Source organism: Ranitomeya variabilis, chromosome 2, assembly GCF_051348905.1.
Source record: "Ranitomeya variabilis isolate aRanVar5 chromosome 2, aRanVar5.hap1, whole genome shotgun sequence".
In the NCBI taxonomy this organism is placed as follows: Eukaryota; Metazoa; Chordata; class Amphibia; order Anura; family Dendrobatidae; genus Ranitomeya; species Ranitomeya variabilis.
In genome coordinates this window covers 168,206,174-168,233,443 of record NC_135233.1, presented here as the reverse complement: position 1 = coordinate 168,233,443, position 27,270 = coordinate 168,206,174, and the positions used below count along the sequence as shown (strand labels likewise).

Here is a 27,270-nt window from a genome sequence, read left to right as displayed (position 1 = left end):
CAAATTACAGGACTTTGTCCTGCATTTATTTTCATTGCATATCCAATGTTCACAGTATTTTAGTATCAACGAAGTGCCACTGCTCCATACACCGAGGACTTCTGACACACTCCCTTCCTCATGCATGATGACATAGGCACAACTAGGTATTTTATACTTCACATGGACTAATATGGCCATTCCACATGTCGCTCTCATAGCAACATACCAAACTGCATTACAATAGCTGTTCCCTAAACATTTTACATGGTTTAAAATGCAAAATCTGCTATATTAAATACCATTGTGCAGTCACCTTGAATAATCCCTAAAAAGTCCCTAAACAATTATTAAATAACACATATGTTCCCAAACACTCAAACAGTTGCATTGAGAACCATTCTGAAATAACAAGAATACACTCAAGGGGCTTTACACTTTCAAGAAAGTGCTCCCCAATGGCTGTGAACTGCCTAAAACAAACACAGCAAGTACTCACCATCCTTGGGTCCAGCAATGGCTATCTGCCCCTGCTCCTGTATCAGTGTTTTGATTGCAGCGTTGACATCACATCGACAACGCACTTCATCTCTACAGCTAATCACTGAGCAGTGGCAGACAGCCATCGCTGAACTTCGGGAGGGTGAGTACCTGCTTTGTTTGTAATACAATAAGAGCAAAGAGTGGACAGTTTTAACCTGGTGTCCGCTCCTCTTTAAAGATGCAAAGTTCGTTTAACTCTCAGCTGTACAGTATCTAATTTCATCATTCAAGGTCCTTTCTCTCCAATAAATATATTCCTTACAATATTTTCCAACACATTTCATAGACCTGATGTTTAAATGTGTTGTCCACTACTCAGACAAAATTTCATAACATTGTAGCAACATAGATGTCTTGTATGTCAAAAATTGTCTAATAGAAATAATTAAGTTGTTGTTTCCTAAAGCAAGCAGTGTTAAACTTTAATTTCTTAATATTGCTGTGGACAATAAGGTCAGTTTTTATTTTAAAGCTGCTTTTATCAAAACTTTATTTGCTATTACACTTTGCTATGATATTTTATTTTAGTTTTTTTTCCTTATTAATAATTGCTTTCTTTAATTATATTTTGTTTTATACAGTTTCTCATTTCTTTATTAGTTTTGCTGTAAAAATTGCTTTTTGTATGTTTGTGTTGATCAACGTATAAGGTTGACAAAATATAAATTCTTTTGTAGGTGCAACTTCAGTGAAAAATCTTTATCGTCAGCCTCATAAAGAGACTCTTTCTAAGGAGGACAAAATCCCTGATAATGTAATTTCTTCTGAATCTTTGGAAGAAGATATTGCTCACTCTTTCGCTAAGATGAATGCTAGGGCACATGAGGATAATATTCACTCAACTGAAGTGACTGATGATGACATAGAGACCACAACAACAATCATAAAAATTTCCACACCAATCCCAAGAAAACAATTTCGACCAACGTTAAATAATCCATTTAATCCAAACATTGCCAAAAGACCACTTAGACCAAATTCATTAAATGTTGGACGCAGAATTATTGAACGTAAACCTGCACCACCACCTACAGTTGCAGTAGATGGCAATGAAACTAAGGATTTAGAAATTGTTGAGTCAGATGATCATAACACAAGAAATGATAAATATTCATCAGGCACTGGTAAAGAAATACCTAATGAAAGCAAAGAGAGTCTGAATGTAGATACACAGAGAAGAGCTAGTTTAAATGTTGATGGCATGCATGATTTAGAAAAAGGTAAAACAACATTACCAATATCTCATACAGCAAGGAAAGGATCAACACTTATTAATACTAGAAGAAATAAGTCTTCTGTCAGCCCAGGAACTAGTAACCTATCAAAATCATCTACAAATGAGAAGCCTTTGGGTACACAGGTAATTGTGGATGAAAAGGAAAGAGTCGAAAGTGATCAGAAATCTATTTCTGTTGGGCAACCACAGTCTAGTTTATTTCCATCTCCTAAATTTGATACCAGACAAGCACATTCTTCTATCCATGAGAATAAAGGCAATAAATTTTCTACACGCGATTCTCTAAATTCAGACCGTTATGATAATAAAGGCAACAGAAACTCAGATATAGAATTGCTTGATATTAATACTAAAACTGTTAATGGTCATCGCTTCTCAAAAATGTCTGATAAAAAAACTAGAAACCCACCTACAACCACCATTTCTCCCACTTCTACCACAAGCACCACTACTACGCCTGCAACAACTACAACACTTGCAACTACAACTGCATCTACAAGTTCTACTGAAGCACAATTGCCTAGTAAAATTAATAACCAGAACGTAGCAGTCACTAATAAAAAAGTAGAGTCTTCTAGTAAACAGCAACACATCCCATCTTTTACTGGAAAATCAGCCATGTCTCTACTAGAATACTACAGAAGGAGAAGTTCTCAGGTGAAGGCCAATGTTGGGAGTAAAATAATATCTAATGGGGGATCAAGGTTTCAACCAATGACTACTTCTCAATCTACTACATCAGCTACAGTAATTACAACCACATCAGCTCCAAAGGTTGTAAGAAAAAATAATCAAGGAAAACATATAGATCTGCCTGCTAAGAAAGACGATCCTTACTTAGATTCATCTAAACTGCCTTCCAAATCTTCTAAGTCTTCCCAAGAGATCGAGATAAAAAAGTCAGAAGAAAGGCATTCATCAATTTCTTCTGCTATTCAAATATCGAGGGCAGATGAAGTGAAAGTATCTGGAGCCTCCACACAAAATGCAGGAAGACATAGTATGCCAGTCAAAAAGAACAATGTTGGTATCAAATCTGAGCCTCTGCCACCAGTAGTAACACCTAAAAAAAGTAAAATCCCATCTGTTGGCTCAGATTCACATAGGGAAAAAACAAGTAATTCTCATAAGGAGCATCAAGACCATCCTAAAGAAAAAAAAAACACCCCCAAAAAGAAAAGTTCAAGTTTAGATCTGTATTCTAAACCAACATCTGAATCAAGCTTGGGTTCTGCATTTTTACAAAGTAAAAGAAATTTTGACCCCAAGAAAGGGTTTGAAAAAACAGGGAGTGATTCTTCCACATCATTCTCTCATGACTCTTTTAACATAGAGAAGGACACTGACCAGGACAAAGTTTCTTCATCAGACACAGAGTCTCTCTCTCTTTCTAGATCAATGCATATTTCAAATTCAAAACCAATTTATAGGACACCCGGCAGTATGATGCAGGAGAATGAAAAGAAATTGAGCAATGTTTCTACTTCCAGAATAGATTTACCAATTAAACATGTTCCTGCATATTCTGCAATATCTGATTTTTCAACTTTAGACACAAGAGATCTTCCTTCAAAACAGTCTTCATCTGGAAAAATTGAAAATCCCACATTACCCGCAAGGACAAGATTGTCTTCTTACTCCAATGTCCGTTACCTTAAAAACAGAAATAAAAATGTTAATAGTAATAATAGCAAACAGTCTCTGGAAACATCTTTTACAAAATATGATGATGAAGAGACATTAAGCCCTCCCCCCACCCTAAAAGAAAATCATCATAAGCCCTCCATTGTGTCTTCCTCCTATATAAATTCTAAGCGGTCTGCTTTAATAAAGAAAGCAACTACAACTGTCTCACCAACAACAAGTCAACCTCAAAGCACCACCAGAGCTTCACCATACCGCTTATTTCCATCAGTATCTAGGCAATCGCATTATGCCAGACCAATAGTACATAGAACTACCACCCCACCAACTACAACACCTGCACGTTCCGCTTTTCCAACCTACCACCCTTCACTGCTACGTCAAAGAATGCTTAATTCAAGATTAGGATCTCCATTACGAAGGCAATTTACAAGGCCTTTCCAGAGACAAGGTATTAAAAGCTTTCTAACTTTCTTTCTAACTATAACAGTAAGATATTACATATTCTTTGTTAGGTTTTTTAATATCTTGTAGAGATCAGAGTGTTTAATTTCCTCCTAACAAATTCCATGTCCCACTGGCAAATAGGTGAAATGCATGGTTAGCTAAGTTTAAGGCTATATTCAAACGTTGCGTTTCTTTCCTGCGTTTTTTTAATGCAAATGTAAAGCTGTGTTTTTCAGTACCAGAAAAAAACGATGAACTTTACTGCAGAATGTCACTTCTTTCAGCATTTTTGCAGCATTTTCTCACCCATAGAAAGCAATGAGTAAGTGCAAAAGCGCAGGTGGAGCGCCCGTCAGGCCCTTGGGGTACTCGGAACCAGGTTGATGGTTCTTAAAGGGGTGGTTGTCACGGCAGCAGTGACCCGGTCCGTGGCCCTGGGCGTCCAATAAAAGTGATGATGTAAAAGGGGAATAAAGTTTATGGGATAAATGTTCGTGATGCCACCTGTGGCACTTGACAAATGTGAGATGTTAGCCGACGCTGCTTGAAGAGACCGCTGGGGCTGATGGTGACGCAGCAGAGTTGGTACAGCTCTCCACAGGCAGATCTTTAGTCCCATGGCACTTAGATTGTAATGTGGTGGTGTTGGCAGTTGTGGTAGTTGTAGTGCAGGGTGGATGGTGCAGTAAATATGTGTGAGGACACAGCAGGGTGTAGTTTCCAATGCTTTACTCGCAGTTCTTAGCTGCCCCAGCTGGGGCTCTGTGTCCTCCAGATTTGTGGTCGAGCCAGCTCTCAAGCAATTTGGGTGCACTTTCCAGAACCCTCTTTCTATGTTCCTTTCTCTGGCCATCTCTCTGCTCTGGCTTCGCCTCTCATGCCCTGCGCCTGCCACACAGTGTCCCAAGCCAGCAGCCGCAGATCTTGTGGGGCGGTGTGCACTGAATCCCCCTGGATTCTATATGGCTGCCTTTTCAGCGAATGTGTGCAGATCTGGCTATGGCACATACATATACCACAGCCTCCGATTAGCTAGGTGAGTCCTTAGTTTCTCCACTAGAATGGGGCCAGTCCCCGTGCCTGTGACCTGGTCCTTCCACTTCTGGATGCGAGCCCCACGGGTTGACTTCTCACTACCCATGCCTCTAGGACCCCTCCTGTCTCTTCCTTCTGTCGTTTCACTTCCTTCAGTTCCCTCTCTTTGGGAACTCCTTTCTGTCTGTTTCAGTCTCTTTATCTAACAGGAGCTGCAGACCCTCACATCTGCTCAGCTCCACTCCTCTCACCAACTAACTAACTTTCTAGATCTTTCCTGACTCTTGCTTACTAAGCTCCTCCCCTACTCTACCTACCCCACCCACTCCTCCAACACCCTTTTCTATCCAGACTGGGATGAGGCCTTCCTCCCTTAGGGTATGCCCAGGTGCCCTGACTGAATTGTCTAGTGTTGCATGCAGGTGGAGGGTTCTGTGCAGTGCACCCTCCTTACCTGAGAGTGGAATACCACACCTCTGGGTGAGGTGCAGTACTCTGTGGTGACTGGACTCTCAGGGGCGCCACACAGGTATCAGGTTTTGCTGCATTTTTGCTGCAGAAAACTCAGCAACAATAGGCTCTAAACTGTATGAGCATGTACAAGAGACAAATTTACCTGAAAAACGCTGCAAATAAATGCAACAAAAACAGAGCGAAAAACGTAACAAACCTTATTTTTTTTAAGCAGCTTCTTTATTGCAAAGAGAGTAGATTTTGCCTGCAGGAAAACAACACAGCAAAAACGCAGTATGTGAAATTTGCCTAAAGGAAACCTATCAGCAGGTTTTTATACCCCAAACTAATATCAACTATGTTAAGTCACTGTAATGTTAAATTGATCCATACTTTTGTTTTAGCCATCCATATTTCCTTTTTAGAGAAATGCATTGTGTAATTTTTACGCTAATGAGCTGGAAGTGCAGGGGGCTTGGTCTTGCCATTGCATCTTTCCGTCCTCTTTCCATGTCTATTACCAGCGTCCTGAGACTCCTAGTGCTTCAGTAAGGCCCTGAAGACTTTGTAAAAGCTGAACTATTGATCTGCACAAGCATAGGAATGATGGCGAAAATGTGAGATGTTAGAATGAGGAGCACGTCAATGAAGATTGACTTGTCTGATCGGCAGTGAGCGGGGAAAGAGGACGAGTTCTGTAATGCAGTAGCATAAAAATAGGACAAGAGATTTCTCTGAAATGAAAATGTGGATGGCTAAAACAAAGTTCTGAACTTATTCCGCATTGCAGTGACTTAACCCGTTCACGGCATGCACCATACATGTACTGCGCATGTCGTGTCCCCCTCCCTTTGATCTGAGCTTCGGCGCGGAGTCCACATCTTTCCCAGCACGTCAGCTGTTTTGAACAATGTGATCGCGCCAGAAGTGCGTCACTAATGTCGCCCATGTCACAGGACTGCTGGTCATTGATGGGTTGGCATGACAACCCGGGGTCTACAGCAGACCCTTGTGGTTGTCATTGCTGGATTGCTGTGAGCGCTGCCCAGCGGTCCGTGAGCAAGTGAGCATTTCTGCTACATACAGGCAATCTGATCATTGCCTGTTTGTAGCAGAAGCGATCGGATTATCGCAGCTTCTAGTCTCCCATGAAGACTATTGAAACATGCCAAAAGTTAAAAAAAAATGGTTTTAAAAATATTAAAAAATAAATAAATAAAAGTTCAAATCACCCCCCATTAGCCACATTCAAAATAACACAATAAAAAAAATCACAAATACACATATTTGGTATCGCTGCGTTCAGAATCGCACGATCTATCAAGATATGAAAAGAATTAATCCGATCAGTAAACTCAAATAAAAAACAACCTAGACATGTTCGGAATCTATGAACTCGTAATGATCTGTGGAATCATAATGGCACGTTAGTTTTAGCATTTGGTGAACATGGTAAAAAAAAATCCAAAAAACAGTTGTGGAATTGCACTTTTATGCAATTTCACCGCACTTGGAATTTTGTTCCCGTTTTCGAGTACACAATATGGTAAAACCAATGGTGTCGTTCAAAAGTACAACTTGTCCTGAAAAAAACAAGCCCTCACTTGGCCATATTGATGGAAAAATAAAGTTATGGCTCTGGGAAAAGGGGAGTGAAAAACAGAAACGCAAAAAGGAAAAGGGGCTGCGGAGTGAAGGGGTTAATATAGATGATATTAATTTGGAGCACAATCACCTGCTGACAAGTTACCTTCAGCATTCTCTGTCATCTATTGGAATGATTTGTAGGGGTATGTGTCGATCCGCAGCCAGTAGTCTTGTAGCCACACAGAGTTTTGTGAAGAGAAGGGCAAATAGCTGCTTTCCTGCGATACCTGTAGGATAATTTATATCTTAGTTAGCAAAACAAGATAGGATATAATCAAAGCAGAAAAAGGAACAAAGTGAGAAATTGCAATGATTTTTTTGTGCATGTACAGTAATTAAGCCGATAGATATTTTAGCAGTAGTACACTATTGGAAGAAGAAATCGTTTCGAAATAATGCTTTTTTCTAAGATAGTTATCAATTTTTATAGGTAGAATTTTATTTGCATCTGTCAGTCTTATTTTTAGTGTATTCTGTTTATTGTGTCTACATTCTAGGTAATAATGGAACTCCCAATCTGTCATCAAGATTTAATGCCAATGGGAACACTCCATCCTTAAACACTGGAAGCATTAATGGACAGAGGATGATTTATGGACCAGAAGGAACAAAGTGGGTAGGGCAACCTTCTTTATATAACTTTTTTTTTTACTAATGACTAATGAGACTCAATTTAACAGGTCTAAATGAACGATTAACCTTGTCTGGAAGATGTTTGAGTGATATGTGGCCATTAGGTTTTTTTTGCTGGCCTCTCACAGTATATATTCATCACTGTACAAAAGCCTAACCATGACATACAAAGCCATCCACAACCTGTCTCCTCCATACATCTGTGATGTCGTCTCCCGGTAATTTCCTGCACGCAACCTCCGATCCTCACAAGATCTCCTTCTCTACTCCCCTCTTATCTCCTCTTCCCACAATCGCATACAAGATTTCTCTCGCGCATCACCCCTACTCTGGAACTCTCTACCACAACACTTCAGACTCTCGCCTACCATCAAAACCTTCAAAAAGAACCTTAAGACCCACCTCTTCCGACAAGCCTACAACCTGCAGTAACCACCAATCGGCCAAACTGCTGCACGACCAGCTCTACCCTCACCTACTTTATCCTCACAAATCCCTTGTAGATTGTCAAGATTATGTACTTGTTTTTATTATGTATACCCCTCCTCACATGTAAAGCACCATGGATTAAATGGCACTATAATAATAAATAATAATAATAATAATCACTGTATCAACTCATTTCTAGAGATAAGCATATCTTTTGAAATTAGAATTTGCCAGCTTCACCAAAATGTTCCTGAAATGTTTTGTGCCAAATCAATATGTGGCACATCACAAGTATTTCATTTGCCCTGAAAACACATGTATAACACTCTGAGAGCTACTATGACTGTATTCAACTTATTTCAAGCACTTTAACACTGACACATTGTAAACACACATCCTTCCCTGCTGTGCAGTCACACACTATATGTAATGTTTATTCAGTGTTTTATGGTTTCCTTTCCCTACCACTATTGATGAGCTTTGAATTGTTACACCCTTTCTATATCCAGATTTACCCCAAAATAACTGCCACGTTTCCTGTTTCTGCTTTTATACAGGCTATGAAAAGTCTTCCTGATTGGCTGTGCTCTATAATGCAATATCATAGCTGATAATCTTGATAAGGAAGTCATGTGACACTTCTCTGGCAGATGCAATCTCTTGTCTGTGTCAAATGGTGACAGGCATTTTAGGCATTTCATGCAAATTGAATAGCAAATTGTTCACATACACACCAGTCACAGGCCAGACAGTCACACGCTAGACACAGGATACATACACATCAGTCACATGCCAGACACAGGACACATACACACCGGTCACATGCAAGACACATGTCACGCTGCAGCAATGCAGGTATGTGCAGACTCCACGAGGGGGAGTGGGAAAGAGTAAAAGGGGCCGCACTTGCCGCACCGTAGCACAGTGCAAGCTACACCGTGCCATCAGGTGGAGACAGAGAGTGGTCAAAACGAGCCAAGTCAGTAATGGTCAGTAAGCGTATAGTTTAAAGGAGAAAACAAAACTCGTAGTCAAAATACAAGCCGAGGGTCAGAACCAGCCAGGAGCAAAGGTACTGGAGATGTGGGACAGAGAACGGAGTCAGAGTAAGCCAGTAGGTCAAAAGCCAGACAGACGTGTGGTAACAAAGACGGGAGACAGGAGACGAAGTCAGAGTTCAAGCCGAGTCAAAAATCGGAGGGGATTCAAACCAGAGTCACACTAGGTCAGGTACAGGAAACAGGTCAGGCACCGGTAAGGGAGGTCAGAGGCAAAAGGAACACTGGGGTCTAACAGGTTAGCAGCCCCAGCAAGCCCAAAACTAACATTGACACAAGCTGCCAGCAAGAGCACCAAGAAAAAGCCACTCCCAAATCAAAGAGATGCAGAAATAGTTAACCCCACCATTTCCAGGCCAGAGTAGGAGAAACAGAAAGCAAACTCTGACCCGGATCATGACAACACAAATTACATACACACCAGTCACACACTGGACACATGACATACAAACACTAGACACAGGATTAAAGATGGGTGGACCCCTGGATGTTCGGGTCCAGCGGGTTCATCTAAACAGTTAAAAAAAAGTTTGGTTTCTGGTACCAGAACAGTACCTGGACCCTTTCATTTGAATAGGGGGCCCAAACATCCAGTGTTTGCCATGCTATCATGTGCATGACAGTGCGGCAAACACTGCTTCTGATCGGCAGTAAAATCAATACTGCCAGCCAAACAGCTGCGTTTTCCATGCTGTCAAATGAGAGAGGTATAAAATTTACCTCCATCACTGGCATCGGCTGATGAGACTACTGCTCCCATCAGCCTATGCCTGCTGCCTCTAATAACAGCGAGAGCAGGAGTGGCTGATGTGAGTATTCATCAGCCTGTGCTCTAAATAAATAATTAAAAGAAAACGGCATATGTTCCCCTGTACATATGTTTTGAAAACCAGTCAGGCAAAATTGACAGCTGGGGGCTGCACCCCTCCCCCCTACTGTCAGCATTAGCAAGGCTGGTTATCAAGAATTAAGGTGTCCCCACAAGTTTTTTTTGTATTATTTAAATCATTTTAAAAAATGACATGGAATACCCCTATTTTTTTTACAATCAGCCAAGCTAAAGCAGCTGGGGGCTGGTATTCTCAGGCTGGTAAGGGGCCATTTATATTGACCCCCTAAAAAAAATCATGTAGGGCCCCCTATAATTAATAACCAGCAAAGGTTATGCAGACAGCTGTGGGCTGATATTAATAGCCTAGAAAGGGGCCATAGATATTGGCCCCCCAGCCTAAAAACAAAGGCCCACAGCCACCCAGAAAAGGTGCATCTTTTAGATGCACCAATACTGGTGTTTTACCTGGCTCTTCTCACTTGCCCTGTAAAGGTGGCAAGTGGGGTTTATATCTGTGGGGTTGATGTCACCTTTGTATTGTCTGGTGACATCAAGCCCACGGGTTAGTAATGGAGAGACGTCTTTAAGACACCTATCCATTACTATCCAAAACAGAAAAATGGCGGCTGACAGCACTACTGACCAAAACGGTTGCCCGTCCTATTTCCATCGGACCCAAGTGGAAGAGTACATACCATAGGTTGAAGTGAAGGACAGCATCCAATCCAGGTGAAAACAATTTTTCTTTATTGTGCCATAAATGCAACGTTTCAACCCCAAGTGTCTTTTTCAAGCATACATAACAGTCAAAGTGACGACCTTAAATAGGAAGTGGATAATCACCCACCAATCAGAACCGTCCATACAATTTACATAAACAGTGTCTGGTGATCACATTAACAATTCAAAATTTACATTCAGTGAAATATACACAATTAAAAGCTTATCACAATGTCACAAATATCCCGCATTATAAATAATTCAACCCGTAGCTATAGCAATTAGCACATGTAGGGAATCGAAATATAAATAAGTAACGCTGCCTGTCATCTCAGGAACAATCATAAGGTTCATAGAGGCCATCATGTGCGTGATCCGCCAATAGTTAGGCCTGTATCTCACACCTCACCACCAGCCAATCAGTGACTGTGCCCTGGGCCCAATCTAGAGTACCGACATGTGTCTAACCCAGTATACCAGAACCAATCCAGATTCACCTCATCAGAACACATCAACACGCCTACAAGCGTCATCACATGACCGGACTTTAGCCCATTACATATCACAAGGCTCACCCATCTCACCACATAAGGAGAGTCCCTGATCACAGCGCGCATGTCCGTCAGCTCCACAACAAAGCGTCACATGATTAAACATGCGACGCCGTCATGGTTACTGAGAAGACACGCCCACCGGTCACATGGCACTATCACGTATCCAGGGAGGGCAGCACCCGTGAGTTACAACCCATTCAGCACGGCTCAGCGCGCATAGTGCGCATGTCAGCAGCCTCTAAAACTACAGAGCGGCATATACAACTCCAACTCACCCACTGCGCATGTCAAAGGCCGCCAATCTGTGTTATAGGTGGACAACACCAAAAGGACAAATATACCTGTCACCATAAATTGGCGACAAAGGAAAAGATGTACAACTATAGAACATTAACTCATACAATGCCAAATCCATGGCTATCTAATGTCTCATAGCCAATCATTTATCCATAGGTGTAAGTACCCCATATTTTGTAATTTAAGGAAACCAAACCGGTTAACCCTACAGACTTAAGAAAAAGGAAAGAAAGGGGGCATGTCTCAAAAGCCATAGCAAATTATACCTAGGTTTATATTATTTATAAGAATCCTCATAAACAACAAGTGATGAGAAAGCACTCACTTCACATAACTTTTTCCTGAGCAGTGCAGATGGCCCGATGGCACCTGGTATAGAATAACGCCCTCATCGATCGGTGCATGCAATTGGAAAACAGGGCAGAGCAGGCACTAATAAGAAGGAGGCAGGAGTTGTGGTGCTGGTCAGGGGTTGGGCCCACAAGAGGATTTTCCGATTTCCCGGTGGGCTAGTCCAACCCTGGATGTAAGTAATATGTTTGAAATGCTGTGGAAATATGTTGTTCTAGACAACAGTGTTCCCCAAGTCCGGTCCTCAAGAGCCACCAACAGGTCATGTGTTCAGGATTTCCTTAGTATTGCACAGGTCATTGAATGCTTGCCTGTCCAGGTGATGCAATTATCACCTGTGCAATACTAAAGAAATCCTGAAAACATGACCTGTTGGTGGCTCTTGAGGACCGGACTTGGGGAACACTGTTCTAGATAAACAATATGAAACATATCAAATTATATGAAGGCTTTGTTTAAAAATGTATTTCAGGGTTTGCATACTATTTCAAACAAAGATATGACATCTTTATTGATCTTGAAAACACATGAAAACACATGAAATAATAAATTCAAAGAGGCAAATATAATCAAGGATAATAAACAATAATTTACATATGTTTGTACTGTTAGCTCATAAATCAATACCTTTGATGGCATATCAATAAGAAGTGCTCATCTTCTGCATGAGCTACATGCACAGCTGAGTTTAGGCTTCATAGACCTTCTGTGCTCTTTGAGAATTTGGTAGGGTTATCAGGATCCAGACTTCCACTGGTCTAAACCTACCACCGGTAGCTAAGACCCCAGAGATTTTCAGACTCTGGCGGGCACTATATCCTTATTCCCGATTGCCATTTTAAAACAGCTATGAGGGAATAAGGCACCTTAGCGATCATTGTTTTAGTGCATATCAGCATTTCTTAAGGTATTAAATATTTGCTGATAGTATACAGTTGTGTGAAAAAGTGTTTGCCCCTTCCTGATTTCCTATTGTTTTGCATGTTTGCAACACTTAAATGTTTCAGATCACCAAACAAATGTAAATATTAGACAAAGATAATACAAGTAAACACAAAATGCAGTTTTTAAATAAATGTCTTTATTATTAAGGGAAAAAGAGATTCAAACGTACAGGTCCCTGTGTGAAAAAGTGATTGCCCCCCACCCCTTTAAAAACATCAATTAACTGGTTAATAACATCTTTGGGAAGCAGAGTTTAAATTCCCTAGCCAAACCCAGGCCTTATTACTGTCACACTTTTTCTCAATCAAGAAATCACTTAAATAGGACCTGTCTGACAACGTGAAGTTGATCATGCTGCGATCCAAAGAAATTTGGAAACAAGTGAGAAACAAAGTAATTGAGATCTATCAGTCTGGACAAAGTTATAAAGCAATTTATAAAGCTTTGGGACTCTAACAAACCACAATGTGAGCCATTATTCGCATTGGTGAAAACATGGAACAGTGGTGAACCGTCCCAGGAGTGACCTGGTGACCCAAATTGCTCCAAAAGATCAATGACTACTCATCCAAGAGGTCACAAAAGACCCCACAACAACATCCAAAGAACTGCATGCCTCACTTGTCTCAGTTAAGGTCAGTGTTCATGGCTCCATCATAAGAAAGACTGGGCAAAAATGGCCTGCATGGCAGAGTTTCAAGATGAAAACCACTGCTGAGCAAGAAGAACATAAAGGCTCATCTCAGTTTTGCAAAAAAACATATTGATGATCACCAAGAATTCTGGGAGAATATGCTGTGGACTGACGAGACAAAAGTTGAGCTTCTACGGTAGGAAGGTGTTTGTTCCATTACATCTGGCATAGGTGTAACATAGCATTTCAGAAATGGAAGATCATACTACAACAGTAAAATATGGCAGAGGTAGTGTGATGGTCTGGGGTTATTTTGCTTCTTCAGGATCTAAAAGACTTGCTGTGGTAAATGGTACCATGAATTCTGTTGTCCACTAAAAAATCTTGAAGGAGACTATCCGGCCATCTGTTCGTGGCCTCGAGCTGAAGCACACTTGAGTTATGCAGAAGTAAAATGATCCAAAACACACCAGCAAGTTTACCTCTGAATGGCTTAGTAAAAACAAAATTAAGACTTTGGAGTAGGCTTGTCAAAGTCCAGACATTAATCTGATTGAGATCATGCTCTGAAAACCTCCAATGTGGCTGAATTACAACAATTTTGCAAATATGAGTGGGTCTGTTAGGGGTCGAGTTCCCGTCTCTGCACAGGGGGAATCTCGGGCCATCTCCGCTGCGGTCTCCCATTCTTCTCCTGCCGCAGTGGAGTCTGCTCAGCGGAGATGTCGGTTCCAGCGTCTCGCTCAGTCTGACTCTGTACAGAGAGTTGCTGCTGCTTTTCCTGCTTCTGCCATTGAAGTCAGTGCTGGGCAGCAGCGAGCAGATGCTTCTGGGACTAAGTCCTGCTTTTCTCGTTCTGAGCATGCCCAGAGTAAGATCTCTCAGTGGAGATCGAGGGTCACATGATCAGACACTGCAGCTAAGGTCCTGTAGGTGCTCACGCTCTGTGGCAGCCTCTCATTGGTTCTTCTTGGAAGGTCCTGTACGTGCTGCAACTATTTAAGGCTTGTATGGCCACACGGCCATTAGCTAGTATTGCTTTCATTTATGTACTTTGCGCCAGTGTGGTTTTGTATGAGTGTGTTCAGGGACCCGGCTGAAATAAGCCCCTAGAATGCTGGCACCTCCGGCGAGGAGTTTGTATGCTTGTGTGTTTAGTGACCTGGCCGAAATAAGCTCCTAGAATGTTGGCACCTCCGGCGAGGAGTTTCGTGTGCATGTAAGACCACTGACTGTTCTTGTTTAGACAGTTAGCCTGTGCCACTGTGGAGTCTAACAGGGTGCAGTGCTTTGAGTTCATGGCTGCTCTGTGAAGTAACAGAGTTAGCTAACACTGCCATTTAGTTCTGCTATTTGCTAGCAGCAGGTTTTCCTGCATGGTGGACCCCGGGCTGCGAACGCATCTATCCTAATAAAATATATACATTCATTAGGTGCATTCCGCTAGCCCTAACAAGGTCACAATTCCTCAGGATCGTTGTAAAAAAGTCATTGCCAGTTATCATGAATGCTTGATTGAAGTTGTTGCTGCTAAGGGTGGCCCAAGCAGTTATTAAGTTTAGGGGCAATCACTTTTTCACACAGGGCCCTGTAGGTTTGGATTTCTTTGTCTAATGTTTAAATTTGTTTGGTGAGCTGAAACATTTAAACCTGACAAACATGCAAAAGTATAGGAAATCAGGAAGGGGGCATACACTTTTTAGCACAACTGTACATAACTTCTGATAATATATATATATATATATATATATATATATATATATATATACAGTTAAGCCTAGAAATATTTGGACTGTAACCAATTCTTTGTTATTTGCGCTCTGCATGCCAATATTTTGAATTTAAAAATAAACAACTAAGATGCAATTGAAGTGTAGACGTACAGGTTTGATTAAAAGGTTTGAACAAAAATGTTCAGTGAAACATTTAGGAATCGCAACCATTTTACTACGCATCCTCCTCATTTCAGGAGCTCAGAAGCAATTGGACAAATTTACTTTTTCATAAATAAAATGTTCATTTTTAACACTTTGTGGAGAATCCTTTGGAGGCAATGACTGCCTGATGTCTGGAAGTCATGGACAACACCAAATGCTGGGTTTCCTCTTTTGTAATGCTTTGCCAGGTCTTTACTGCAGCTGAATTCAGTTGTTGTTCAGTTTTTCTGGCAAGTGAAATGTATGCTCAATGGTTGGGATCTGATGACTGACTCCAGCATTGCAGGATATTCTTTGCCTTAAACTCCATGGTTGCTTTTGCAGTATATTTTGGGTCATTGTTCATCCATACTGTGAAGCGTCGACCAATCATACTTACTGCATTTGGTTGAATCTGAGTGGAAAGTATAGCCCTGCACACTTCAGAAATGATCCAGCTGCTTTTCTCTTCAGCCACATGAAAAAAAACTAGTGACCCCGTGCCATTGGAAGCCATGCATGCCCAGGCCTTCACACTGCCTCCACCTTGTTTTACAGAGGAGGTGGTGTGATTCGGCTCATGAGCCGTTGCAAGCCTTTTCCATACTTTCTTATTCCCATCATTCTGGTATTCTGTTGTTTTTTTTTGCAAAGTCTACTCTGGCCTTTCTTTTCTTAAGGCTGATTAATGGTTTGCACCTTGTGGTCAACCCTCTGTATTTGCTCTCATGAAGTCTTCTTTTTATGATAGACTTAGATCCTGAAATACCTACTTCCTGGAGATTGTTCTTCACTTGGGTGGATATTGTGAGGGTTTTTTTTTCATTATGGAAATGATTCTACAATTATCTACCACTGTTGTTTTCCATTGATGTCCAGTCATTTTTGAGTTGCCAAGTGCCAAACTTTTCATTTGGCCACTCCTAACATTTCTACTATCTCTCTGATGAATTTCTTTTTTAGGCTTAATAATGGTATGTTCCTCTTTTATTGAGAGCTCCTTTGACTGCATGTTGTGGTTTCACAACTCCCAGATGCAAATGCCACACGTGGAATCAACTGCAGACCTTTTACCTGTTTAATTGATGATTTATTATTGCGTGAATAGCTCGTGCGGTTCATTAAAGAGCTTTTAAGATAATCGTTCATTTACTTTTGGTCTCTTTAAAAAGAGGCAGCTACATATTCTGAGCTGTAATTCATAAACCCTTTCTCCAATTAGAATATGAATACTCTCACGTTAAAGCTGAGAGTCTGCACTTTAAACCCATATTGATTACATATCTGTATTTTGAATATATTGTGGTAATTTAAGCAGCTAAAATGCCCAAACATGTGTCACTGTCCAAATATTTCTGAACCTAACTACCATATATACTCGTGTATAGGCCGAGATTTTCAGCACCTTTTTTGTGCTGAAAACATCCCCCTCGGTTTACGACTGTCACTTCATACTCACCCACTCCTCACGCGATCGCTATAAGTCCTCCATGTATCACTCTGTTGTCCCGGTGAGGCAGCTTCTTCCTGTGTTCAGCGATCACGTGGTGCCGCTCATTAGAATAGTAAATATGGATGTGTCTACACTCCCATAGGCAGAGCGCATATTCATTACTGTAATGAGCAGTACCATGTGACCGCTGAACACAGGAAGAAGCTGCCGGTCCCGGGACAACAGAGAGATGCAGGGACGTGCAGCGAAAGCGCGAGCAGGGTGAGGAGGACAGGGGAGGATGGAGAAGGATGAGGGGAGCCGAGCGGAGCCATGCATACAACAGGGGAGGACAGAGGAGCTATGCATACAACAGGGGGAGGATGGAGGAGCCATCCATGCAACAGGGGGAGGACGAAGGAGCCATGCATACAAAAGAGGGAGGACGGAGGAGCCATGCATACAACATGGGGAGGATGGAGGAGCCATGAATGCAACAGAGGGAGAACTGAGGAGCCATGCATACAACAGGGGGAGCCACACATACCAGAACAGGGATGAGGGAGCAATGCATACCCGGCTTATACTCGAGTCAATAAGCTTACCGAATTTTCTGTGGCAAAATTAGGTGCCTCGGCTTATACTCGGGTCGGCTTATACTCGAGTATATACGGTATATATATTTAATTATATATACAGTGGCACGTAACACTTTGTGCACCTATGGATAAAACTACGGTTATTGTGAACAGTTAAGCAAGTTGAAGATGAAATGATCTCTAAAAAACGTAAGTTAAAGATGACACATTTCCTTTGTATTTTCGGCAAGAAAAATATATATTGTCATTTTTTACACTTTAAAAATTACAAAAAGGAACATGGGCCCATACAAAAGTTTGGGCACCTTTGGAGATTTGTGTGCTAAGATAACTTTGGCCAAGGTTTTAGACCTTAATTAGCCTTTTAGGGTTATGGCTTGTTTACTGTCATCTTTAGGAAAGGCCAGGTGATGCAAATTTCCCAGCTTTGTAAAGAGCCAGCCTCCTCAAATCTTATGCCATAAAACAGCAGCCATGGGTTCTTCTAAGCAGCCACCTAGCACCCTGAAAATGAAAATGGTGGAGGCCCATAAAGCAGGAGAAGTGTTGTGAATTCTGCTCTTGGGCTCCCTCCGATGGTTATAAGTGGTAGCGCTCCTGTCTGTCTTTCACAGCAGTCATCAGGTGTGTCCACTTCAGACTGGGCTATTTAGTCTGGCTTCACCCTTTAGTCAGTGCCAGTTGTCCATTGTTCCTGGAGGGTTCACATCCTTTCCTGGTCTCTCCTGCTTGCTGTGCATTTCTTCAAAGATAAGTTCTGGCTTTGCTTTTTGCTGTCCACATGCTGTGGGCTTAATAGTTCAGTTCATTTTCATGTTTGTTTTGTCCAGCTTGGTCTGTGCAAGGATTTGTTCAGCCATGCTGGTATCTCTGGAGATGCAGATATACCCTCCATATCTTTAGTTAGATGTGGAGCTTTTGTATTTTTCTGTGGTGGATATTTTCTAGTATTTTAATACTGACCGCATAGTACTCTGTCCTATCCTTTCTATTTAGCTAGTATGGCCTCCTTTGCTAAATCCTGATTTCAGTCTGCGTATGTTATTTCCCTCTCCACTCACAGTCAATATTTGTGGGGGGCTGTCTATCCTTTGGGGGTTTTCTCTGAGGCAAGATAGTTTTCCCTTTTCTTATCTCTAGGGGTATTAAAATCTCCGGCTGTGACGAGGTGTCTTGGGAGTGTTAGGTACATCCCACGGCTGCTTCTAGTTGCGGTGTTAAGTTCAGGGTCTGCGGTCAGTACAGGTTCCACCTTCTCCAGAGTGTTCCCCATGCTGCTCCTAGGCCACCATATCATAACAGAGAAGGCTATAAGAAGATAGAAAAGCATTTTTAAGTTGCCCTTTCCTCAATTCGAAATGTACTTAAGAAATGACAGTTAACAGGTACAGTGGATGTCAAGATAAGGTCTGGAAGACCAAGCAAAATTTCAGTGAGAACTGCTTTTAGGATTGCTAGCGAGGCAAATCAGAACCTCCACTTGACTGCAAAAGACCTTCAGAAAGATTCAGCAGACTCTGGAGTTTTGGTACATTGTGCTACTGTTCATAGAAACTTGCACAAATATGGCCTCCATGGAAGAGTCATCAGAAGAAAACCTCTTCTTCATTCTCACCATAAAATTCAGCATCAAAAGTATACAAAATTTTTTTTTAAAAAAGCCTGATGCATTTTGCAAACATTACTTGTGGACCGATGAGGTTAAAATATAACTTTTTGGACACAATGATCAATGGCATTTGTGGAGAAAAAAGAGCACAGAAATTCAGGAAAAGACCATCTCATCAACCATTAAGCCTGGGAGTGGAATAATCATGCTTTTTGGTTATGTTGCAGCCAATGGCACAGGGAACATTTCATGGGTAGAGGGAATGAGTTAAAATACAGACACACCAAAGACAATACTCAGATAAAAGGGATTGTGTTTATATATGTACGGTATATATAATATTAAAAAAATTAAAACATTATATACACATATGTTAAATCAACAGCCACGGTGTTCTGTGAAATACAGTGATTACCACTTAGGTGAGAGACCAACCACACCAACCAAAAAAATTCTCAAGCAGAAAATCGGTAATAAAATGCCTTTATTTGGTAGAGATGGCAAGATAATAAAATTAATAGTAAAAAAATGTGCACGTATCAGGACAGAAGTTACATATATATATATATATATATATATATATATATATATATATATATATATATATATATATATATATATATATATATAATATCAGATACAAAATGGCAGACAAAGTTGCCTTATTTTGCAATTATATTCCTCACTTGTGCGTACCACACAACCTAAAAAATGTATTAATTAAATAAATTACAAGTGATATGATGCAATAATCAATATAGATGATGAAAAAGTGCAAATAATGTCCACAGACCAATCAATGTGGTGACCGTAACTATGTAACCAACTATGTGGTGATCGTAATGGTCTGTTGAATTTTCTACTCTGCACTGTGCACTTTTGTGTGGCTCATTTTTGCTATTTTTATCTTATTTTTACCACATTGATTGGTCTATGGAGATTATTTGCACTTTTTCATCATCTACATTGATTATTGCATCATATCACTTGTAATTTATTTAATTAATTATTTTTTTTAGGTTGTTTGGTATGCACAAGTGAGGAATATAATTGTAAAATAAGGCAACTGGGTCTGCCATTTTGTGCGATTTCTGAGGCTGGTGACTCGGATAAACTCGGATAATCCTCAGAAGCAGAGGTGACTCTTGGTCTTCCTTTCCTGGGGCGGTCCTCATGTGAGCCATTTTCTTAGTAGCGCTTGATGGTTTTTGCCACTGCCAAAGTTTCCTTAATTTTTCAGACTGACTAACCTTCATTTCTTAAAGTAATGATGGCCACTCGTTTTTCTTTACTTAGCTGCTTTTTTTTTGCCATAAAACAAATTCTAACAGTCTATTCAGTAGGACTATCAGCTGTGTATCCACCAGACTTCTGCACAACACAACTGATGTTCCCAGCCCCATTTATAAGGCAAGAAATCCAACTTATTAAACCTGACAGGGCACACCTGTGAAGTGAAAACCATTCCCGGTGACTACCTTTGAAGCTCATCAAGAGAATGCCAAGAGTGTGCAAAGCAGTCATCAAAGCAAAAGGTGGCTACTTTGAAGAACCTAGAATATAAGACATAATTTCAGTTGTTTCACACTTTTTTGTTAAGTATATAATTCCACATGTGTTAATTCATAGTTTTGATGCCTTCAGTGTGAATGTACAATTTTCATAGTCATGAAAATACAGAAAAATCTTTAAATGAGAAGGTGTGTCCAAACTTTTGGTCTGTACTGTATATTTACCGTAAAAACTCGAGTATAAGCAGAGATTTTCAGCTCATTTTTTAGGCTGAAAGTGCCCCTCTCGGCTTATACTCGAGTCACCCCAACCCGGCCTGTCTCCCGTCACCCCCACCGGTCTGTCTCCCCTCTCCCCAGGCCGTCTCTGTCACATCATACTCACCTGCTCCAGGCACGGTATCTGCTTCTATGATGGTCTCTGGACGCTGGCAGCTCTTCCTTTGTTCAGCGTTCACATGGTACTGCTCATTAAAGTAATGAATATGGATGCGACTCTACTCCCATAGGGGTGGAGCACATATTCATTACTTTAATGAGCGGTACCAGTGACCGCTGAACACAGGAACAAGCTGCTGGCACCGGAGAGACCATCACATCAGAGAAGCTGCCAGGGACCGCGTCGGGTGGGTGAGTATGACAGTGGAGGGTGAGTATGACAGTGGAGGGTGAGTCATGTGATATTCACCTGTCCCCGTTCCACCGCTGGGCTCCATCTTCCGCATCCTCTGGCTGTGACGTTCAGGTCAGAGGGCGCAATGACGTGATCAGTGCGTGCCCTCTGCCTGATCAGTCACTGAGAGCCAGAAGACAGAGCTGTGTGCAGCGGTGGAACGGGGACAGGTGAATATCGCAAGTGCCGGTGTCCCCGTCTACTCAGGACAAGAGGTGAGTATGTCATTTTTTTTTAAATTGCAGCAGCAGCATATGGGGCAAATGTTTCTAGGGAGCATCTTATGGGGCCATAATCAACCTTTATGCAGCATTATATGGGGCAAATGTTTCTATGGAGCATCTTATGGGGAGCATAATCAACCTTTGTGCAGCATTATATGTAGAAAATGTTTCTATGGAGCATCTTATGGGGCCATAATCAACCTTTGTGCAGCATTGTATGGGGCATATTTTTGTATGGAGCAATTTATGGGGCCCATCATAAACTTTATGGAGCATTATATGGGGTGTATTTTGTATGGAGCATTATATGGGGCGTATTTTGTATAGAGAATCTTATGGGACTCCAGATTCAATATGGATATTCAAAAACACTTAACCTTCTGATGTCTCAATTAATTTTACTTTTATAGGTATCTATTTTTATTTTTGAAATTTTTGAAATTTACCAGTAGCTACTGCATTTCCCACCCTAGGCTTATACTCGAGTCATTAAGTTTTCCCAGTTTTTTGTGGCAATATTTGGGGTCTCGGATTATACTCGGGTCGGCTTATACTCGAGTATATACAGTATATATACTGTATATAGCATGCTGACAATATCGCTCGTAGGAAGAAGGCTAGTAGAAGGCTATTAATATAAGTCAAAATATTAGATTATATTTATAAAGAATGTCTCATGTAGACAGCCCCAGTCTATATTTCTTATTAGAGCATATGGAAATCATAGACACAGTTTCTATTACAGTGAACTTGAGGTAGCCTTTTTTTTTACATGGAAGGTCAGTCTCTGGAATAGTCATCATGAAGTGCATTCTCCATGCATTAGCTGCTTGAAGTGTAATGCCTGGCTGGCAATGACTTTGTCAGCAAAATCAGTTGTTTGTCAGAGGTTCCAAGAACAAGCCCAAAGACAAACTTATTTTGAAAAGAGTTTAAACACCTGTTAGAAGATATGTCATTTATAGTCATTGATTTGATTTATATTTTTTTGTTTGTCTACTTACATTTTAGGTTGTAGATTTAAGTCGAGGAGTAATTCTTAACACTGAAGGACGATATCTTCAGGACTCCCAAGGGAAGCCTCTTCGCATAAAGTTAGGAGGAGATGGACGAACCATTATTGGTAATTCCAAGACATGAAGTGTTATAAAACCCAATTTTTATGGTAATATATTCCATGGTGAACAATAATTTATTTGTATCTGTATATATCACTGGTTCTTCACAGATTTAAATGGCACCCCAGTTGTGAGTCCCGATGGATTACCGCTCTTTGGTCATGGAAGGTTTAGCAAGCCTGTGGCAAGTCCTCAAGACAAACCTGTTCTGAGCCTTGGAGGAAGACCTCTTAGGGGTCTTGAAGTGGCAAGAATTACCAGACCTACTACCACAAGGATGACAGCCATTCCAACTACCACAACAAAACCAACAACCTTTCCTCCAACAACTATGACTATTACTACACCTGAACCAACTACTATTGAACCAACTACTGAAGAACCATTTATTCCTACCTGTGCTCCAGGTTATTTTGCACAATATGATGAAGAAGGAAATATGATTATGGGAGCTGATGACAAGCCAGATTGCTACACGGAAGGTACTTGAAAATGTAATTAAGCGCATTAAGCGTTTATTCTGGTTCAATGTATTTGAGATGAAAATTATATACCGTATTTTCCGGCGTATAAGACGACTGGGCGTATAAGACGACCCCCCAACTTTACCAGTTAAAAAATAAAATCTTCTTAAAAGTCGGGGGTCTTCTTATACACCCTATGTCGTCTTATAGGGCCGGTGAATATGTGCCTTTTGGGTGGGGGGGAGTGATCCTGATGAGGACGAGGGGGCGTCTCACAGGAAAGTGAGTATCCCCCATTACCTTATCATAGCGCTGCAGCGTGGGGTCTCTGTGCTGGGAGCGGCGGCTGCTGTGCTGTGCTGTGCTGTGGCGGCTCCTCTTCTGCAGTGTGGGGCCTCTGGTGCTGTGGGGCGGTGGCGGCGGCGTATCTTCATACAGTCGGGGCTCCTCCGGCATCTCAAAGACTGGAAGCCCCGCCGGCAACTCCATGGGTACAATGCGGTCAGGTGGCCTCCGGGAAAATGGCCGCTGCTCAGATTCAGATCTCGTCCCGAGATCTCGGGAGACGAGATCTGAATCTGAGCAGTGGCCATTTTCCCGGAGGCAGCTCAATAGGTGCGATGCGGTGGCCCGGCCGCTGGGGGCTGCGCATGCTCAGATTCAGATCTCAACGAGATCTGAATCTAAGCAGCGGCCATTTTCCCGGAGGCCAGCGCATTGTACCGATGGAGTTGCCGGCGGGGCTTCCAGGCTGAGATGCCGGAGGAGCCCCGACTGCATGAAGATACGCCGCCGCCGCCACCACCGCCCCACAGCACCAGAGGCCCCACACTGCAGAAAAGGAGCCGCCACAGCACAGCACAGCAGCCGCCGCCGCTCCCAGCACAGAGACCCCACGCTGCAGCGCTATGATAAGGTAATGGGGGATACTCACTTTTCTGTGAGACGCCCCCTCGTCGTCATCAGGATCACTCCCCCCCCCCACCCACCATATACACCCGGCGTACAAGGCGATTCCCGGCGTACAAGACGACCCCCGACTTTTAAGAAGATTTTCAGGGGTTTAAAAGTCGTCTTGTACGCCGGAAAATACGGTAATTTAGCCCCTCTTAGATGCTAGCACTGTGTAAAAAGTATTAAATATAGGACTACTGTTGTTTCAACCCACATAAATACGCCTCGTGGTTATAGATAGCTACTTTTAGTTTTGCAAATTCTAGATTGTTTTTAGTGAGTTACAAAAAAAAGAAAAAAAAACATGAAAAAAGAAAAAAAAAAGTTGGATTACTCCGCCCTTGTCTCTTTCACCCATACTGTCATATCCACATCTTTCTCAACTTGGTCCAATGCCTCATGGTTCTAGATACCTAGCTTTAGTTTTGTAAATTGGAGGTTGTTTTAAGTAAGTTACATAAAAAAGAAAAAGAGAAAATAAAAAACATAAAAAATACAAAGAAAAAAAAAAAAAAAAAAAAATGTCGGATCACTCCACTCTTTCCTCTTCCTCCCATATGGACACGTCCACCTCTTACTCTACTTGGACCTATGCCTCGTAGTTCTATATAGCTAGTTTAGTTTTTAAATTGTAGGCTCTTTTAAGTCAGTTCCATAACAAAAATAAAAAACTGAAAAATAAACCGCCAAACCACCTTTTCCTCCACTTGAACCCACGCCTCCTTGTTATAGATTGCTAATTTTAGTTTTGTAAATTCTAGGTTATTTTAACCCCTTTCTGACAGTGGGTGTAATAATAAAATCCTGTGCCCTGGGCCTTATTGACCAGGGACGGATTATTATGTCATGGCGATCGTGCACGTACACAGGCTGTGTGTGCGCTTTCGCAGCCGAGTGTCAGCTGATTCTGACAGCTCACACCCGGCACTAATTGCCTAGCACTTTAACCCCCTAAATTCTGCAATCGAACACTATCGCAGCATTCTGGGAGCCAGCAAAGGGATGACAGTCTGTCTGCCAGTGGATCGGAGGCCCCACGGCGTGACGCGGGGTCCTGATAGTTTACATGGTGACCCGATGTCGTCATGACAACATCCAAATCACCAGAGCTAGGAAAGTTGCTTGATTATGTGCAGTGCATAATCAGCAACTTTCTCTGTCAGTGCAGAGCTGACAGTTTGTAAAGCATTGGGATGCTGCTGCATTCCCATACTATATAAGCCATCATCCTGCAAAAAATGATAGTCCCACAAAGTAAAAAACGTTACTTTTTTTAAACAATTGTAAAAATGTAAAAAAATAATAAAGAAATACTAATAACAAAAGCAAAAGATATTGTACCCATAAATAAATATTTTCATGAAAACCCCCCATAAAAGTAAAAATATTTGGTTTTTCTGCATCTGGAACGACCTGACCTATAGAACCTTCCCACTAGTTAACTCATTTAATGAACACCATAAAAAATACATAAAAGACAAGGCAAAAAACTATGCTTTATCATTATACTGCCGAACAAAAAGTGGAATAAAACGCGATCAAAAAGACAGCTATAAATAAATTAACATGGTACCTTTGAAAATGTCACCCTGTCACGCAAAAAAGAAACCCCATACAGCTCCATCAGTGGAAAAATAAACATGTCATAGCTCTCAGAATAAAGCGATGCAAAAATAATTATTTTTTCTATAAAATAGTTTTTATTGTGTAAAAGTGCCAAAACATAAAAAAGATATAAATGTGGTATCACTGTAATCATACTGACCCGAAGAATAACACTGCCTTTTCAATTTTACCACACATAGAGCGACATAAACCCCCCTCAAAAAAACAATATCCTGAATTGCTGGTTTTTGTTCATTCTGTCTCCCAAAAATCGGAAAAGAAAGCGATCAAAAAATGTCATGGTCCCGAAAATAGTACCAATGAAAACATCAACTCCTTCAGCAAAAACAAGATCTCACATGACTCTGTGGGCCAAAATATTGAAAAATGATAGCTCTCAAAATATGGTGCTGCAAAAAATTTTTTTTTGCAATAAAAAGCGTTTTTTAGTGTGTGACAGCAGCCAAGCATAAAAACCTGATATAAATCTGGTATCACTGTAATCGCTCTGACCCGAAGAATAAAATTGCCTAATCACTTATACTGCACGATGAACGGCGTAAAAAATAAATAAAACCAATTCTTCACCTGCTGTTTATTTTTTATTCTGCCTTCCAAAGATCACAGTAAGGCTTGGCGCACATGAGGCACTGAGCGCTTGCTCCAGTGCTTTCATGTAAATCTTTGAAATACGTGATTCAGTCTAAAGCTCTGGAGGAAGATTCCCTGTAATGAGGCAGATGAAGGCACTGTGGACGCTGTCTGACTTGTGATCCGGCGGTGTCCTTCTTTTTAGCATTGCATAAAAGTGCCGTCATCCACAGTTTTGTGCACTTCTGAAAAGAAGGACACCACTGAAAAGAGGCCAGGAGGAGCCCAGAGTAACTCTGCTGCCTCATTATAGTGAATGTATCCCTCGGAGGTTTCATCTGAATCACATCACTCAGAGATTTAGATAAAAACCCCAAAGTAAGTGATCAGCGTAGAGCGCCAGATAAATGTGATCTTAAACTTTAAGTGAAATGTTTCTGCACGTCGCTATGCGTCGTTTTGCAGAAAAAACGTATCCTGCAAAATTGCTTGCAGGATGCGTTTTTTCTCCATAGACTTTTATTAGCGACGCAGTGCGAAGCATTGCCACACGTCGCAACCGTTGTGCGACGGTTGCGTCGTGTTGCGTTGGACCGTCGCCACCAAAAAACGTTGCATGTAACGTTTTTTGGAGCGTCATCTGCAGCATTTCCGACCGCGCATGCGCGGCCGGAACTCCGCCCCCGCCTCCCCGCACCTCACAATGGGGCAGCGGATGCGTTGAAAAACAACATCCGCTGCCCCCGTTCTGCGGCGCTTCCACATTATGCGTCGGTGCGCCGCAACGTCGCATTGCGACGTGCAGTGCACGACGCTAATGTGAAAGTAGCCTAAGTGCATCTGCGTCAGTTCTGTTTGGCGTATATCTGCCAGCCACTTTCTGCCACTTATACCGTGTAGTGTAATACAGTGGGCCTGTTTTGTTTTTTGCTGCAGTGTCCCACACATAAATAAGGAGATCAATATTGCCACTAAGTGCATCTGCGTCAGTTCTGTTTGGCGTATATCTGCCAGCCACTTTCTGCCACTTATACCGTGTAGTGTAATACAGTGGGCCTGTTTTGTTTTTTGCTGCAGTGTCCCACACATAAAAAGGGAGATTAATATTGCCACTAAGTGCATCTGCGTCAGTTCTG

General features: G+C 41.6%; 1 protein-coding gene across 1 annotated transcript in view; it reads left to right on the top strand.

The window, feature by feature from the left end:
* FNDC1 (fibronectin type III domain containing 1) overlaps positions 1–27,270 on the top strand; it is a 344,034-nt gene that overhangs the window by 182,193 nt on the left and 134,571 nt on the right. Inside the window, exons 8-11 of the mRNA XM_077283151.1 lie at positions 1,200–3,854; positions 7,483–7,601; positions 22,414–22,525; positions 22,631–23,002. Of these exons, the coding sequence (XP_077139266.1) occupies positions 1,200–3,854; positions 7,483–7,601; positions 22,414–22,525; positions 22,631–23,002 (3,258 nt within the window). The remainder of the gene's footprint in view (positions 1–1,199; positions 3,855–7,482; positions 7,602–22,413; positions 22,526–22,630; positions 23,003–27,270) is intronic.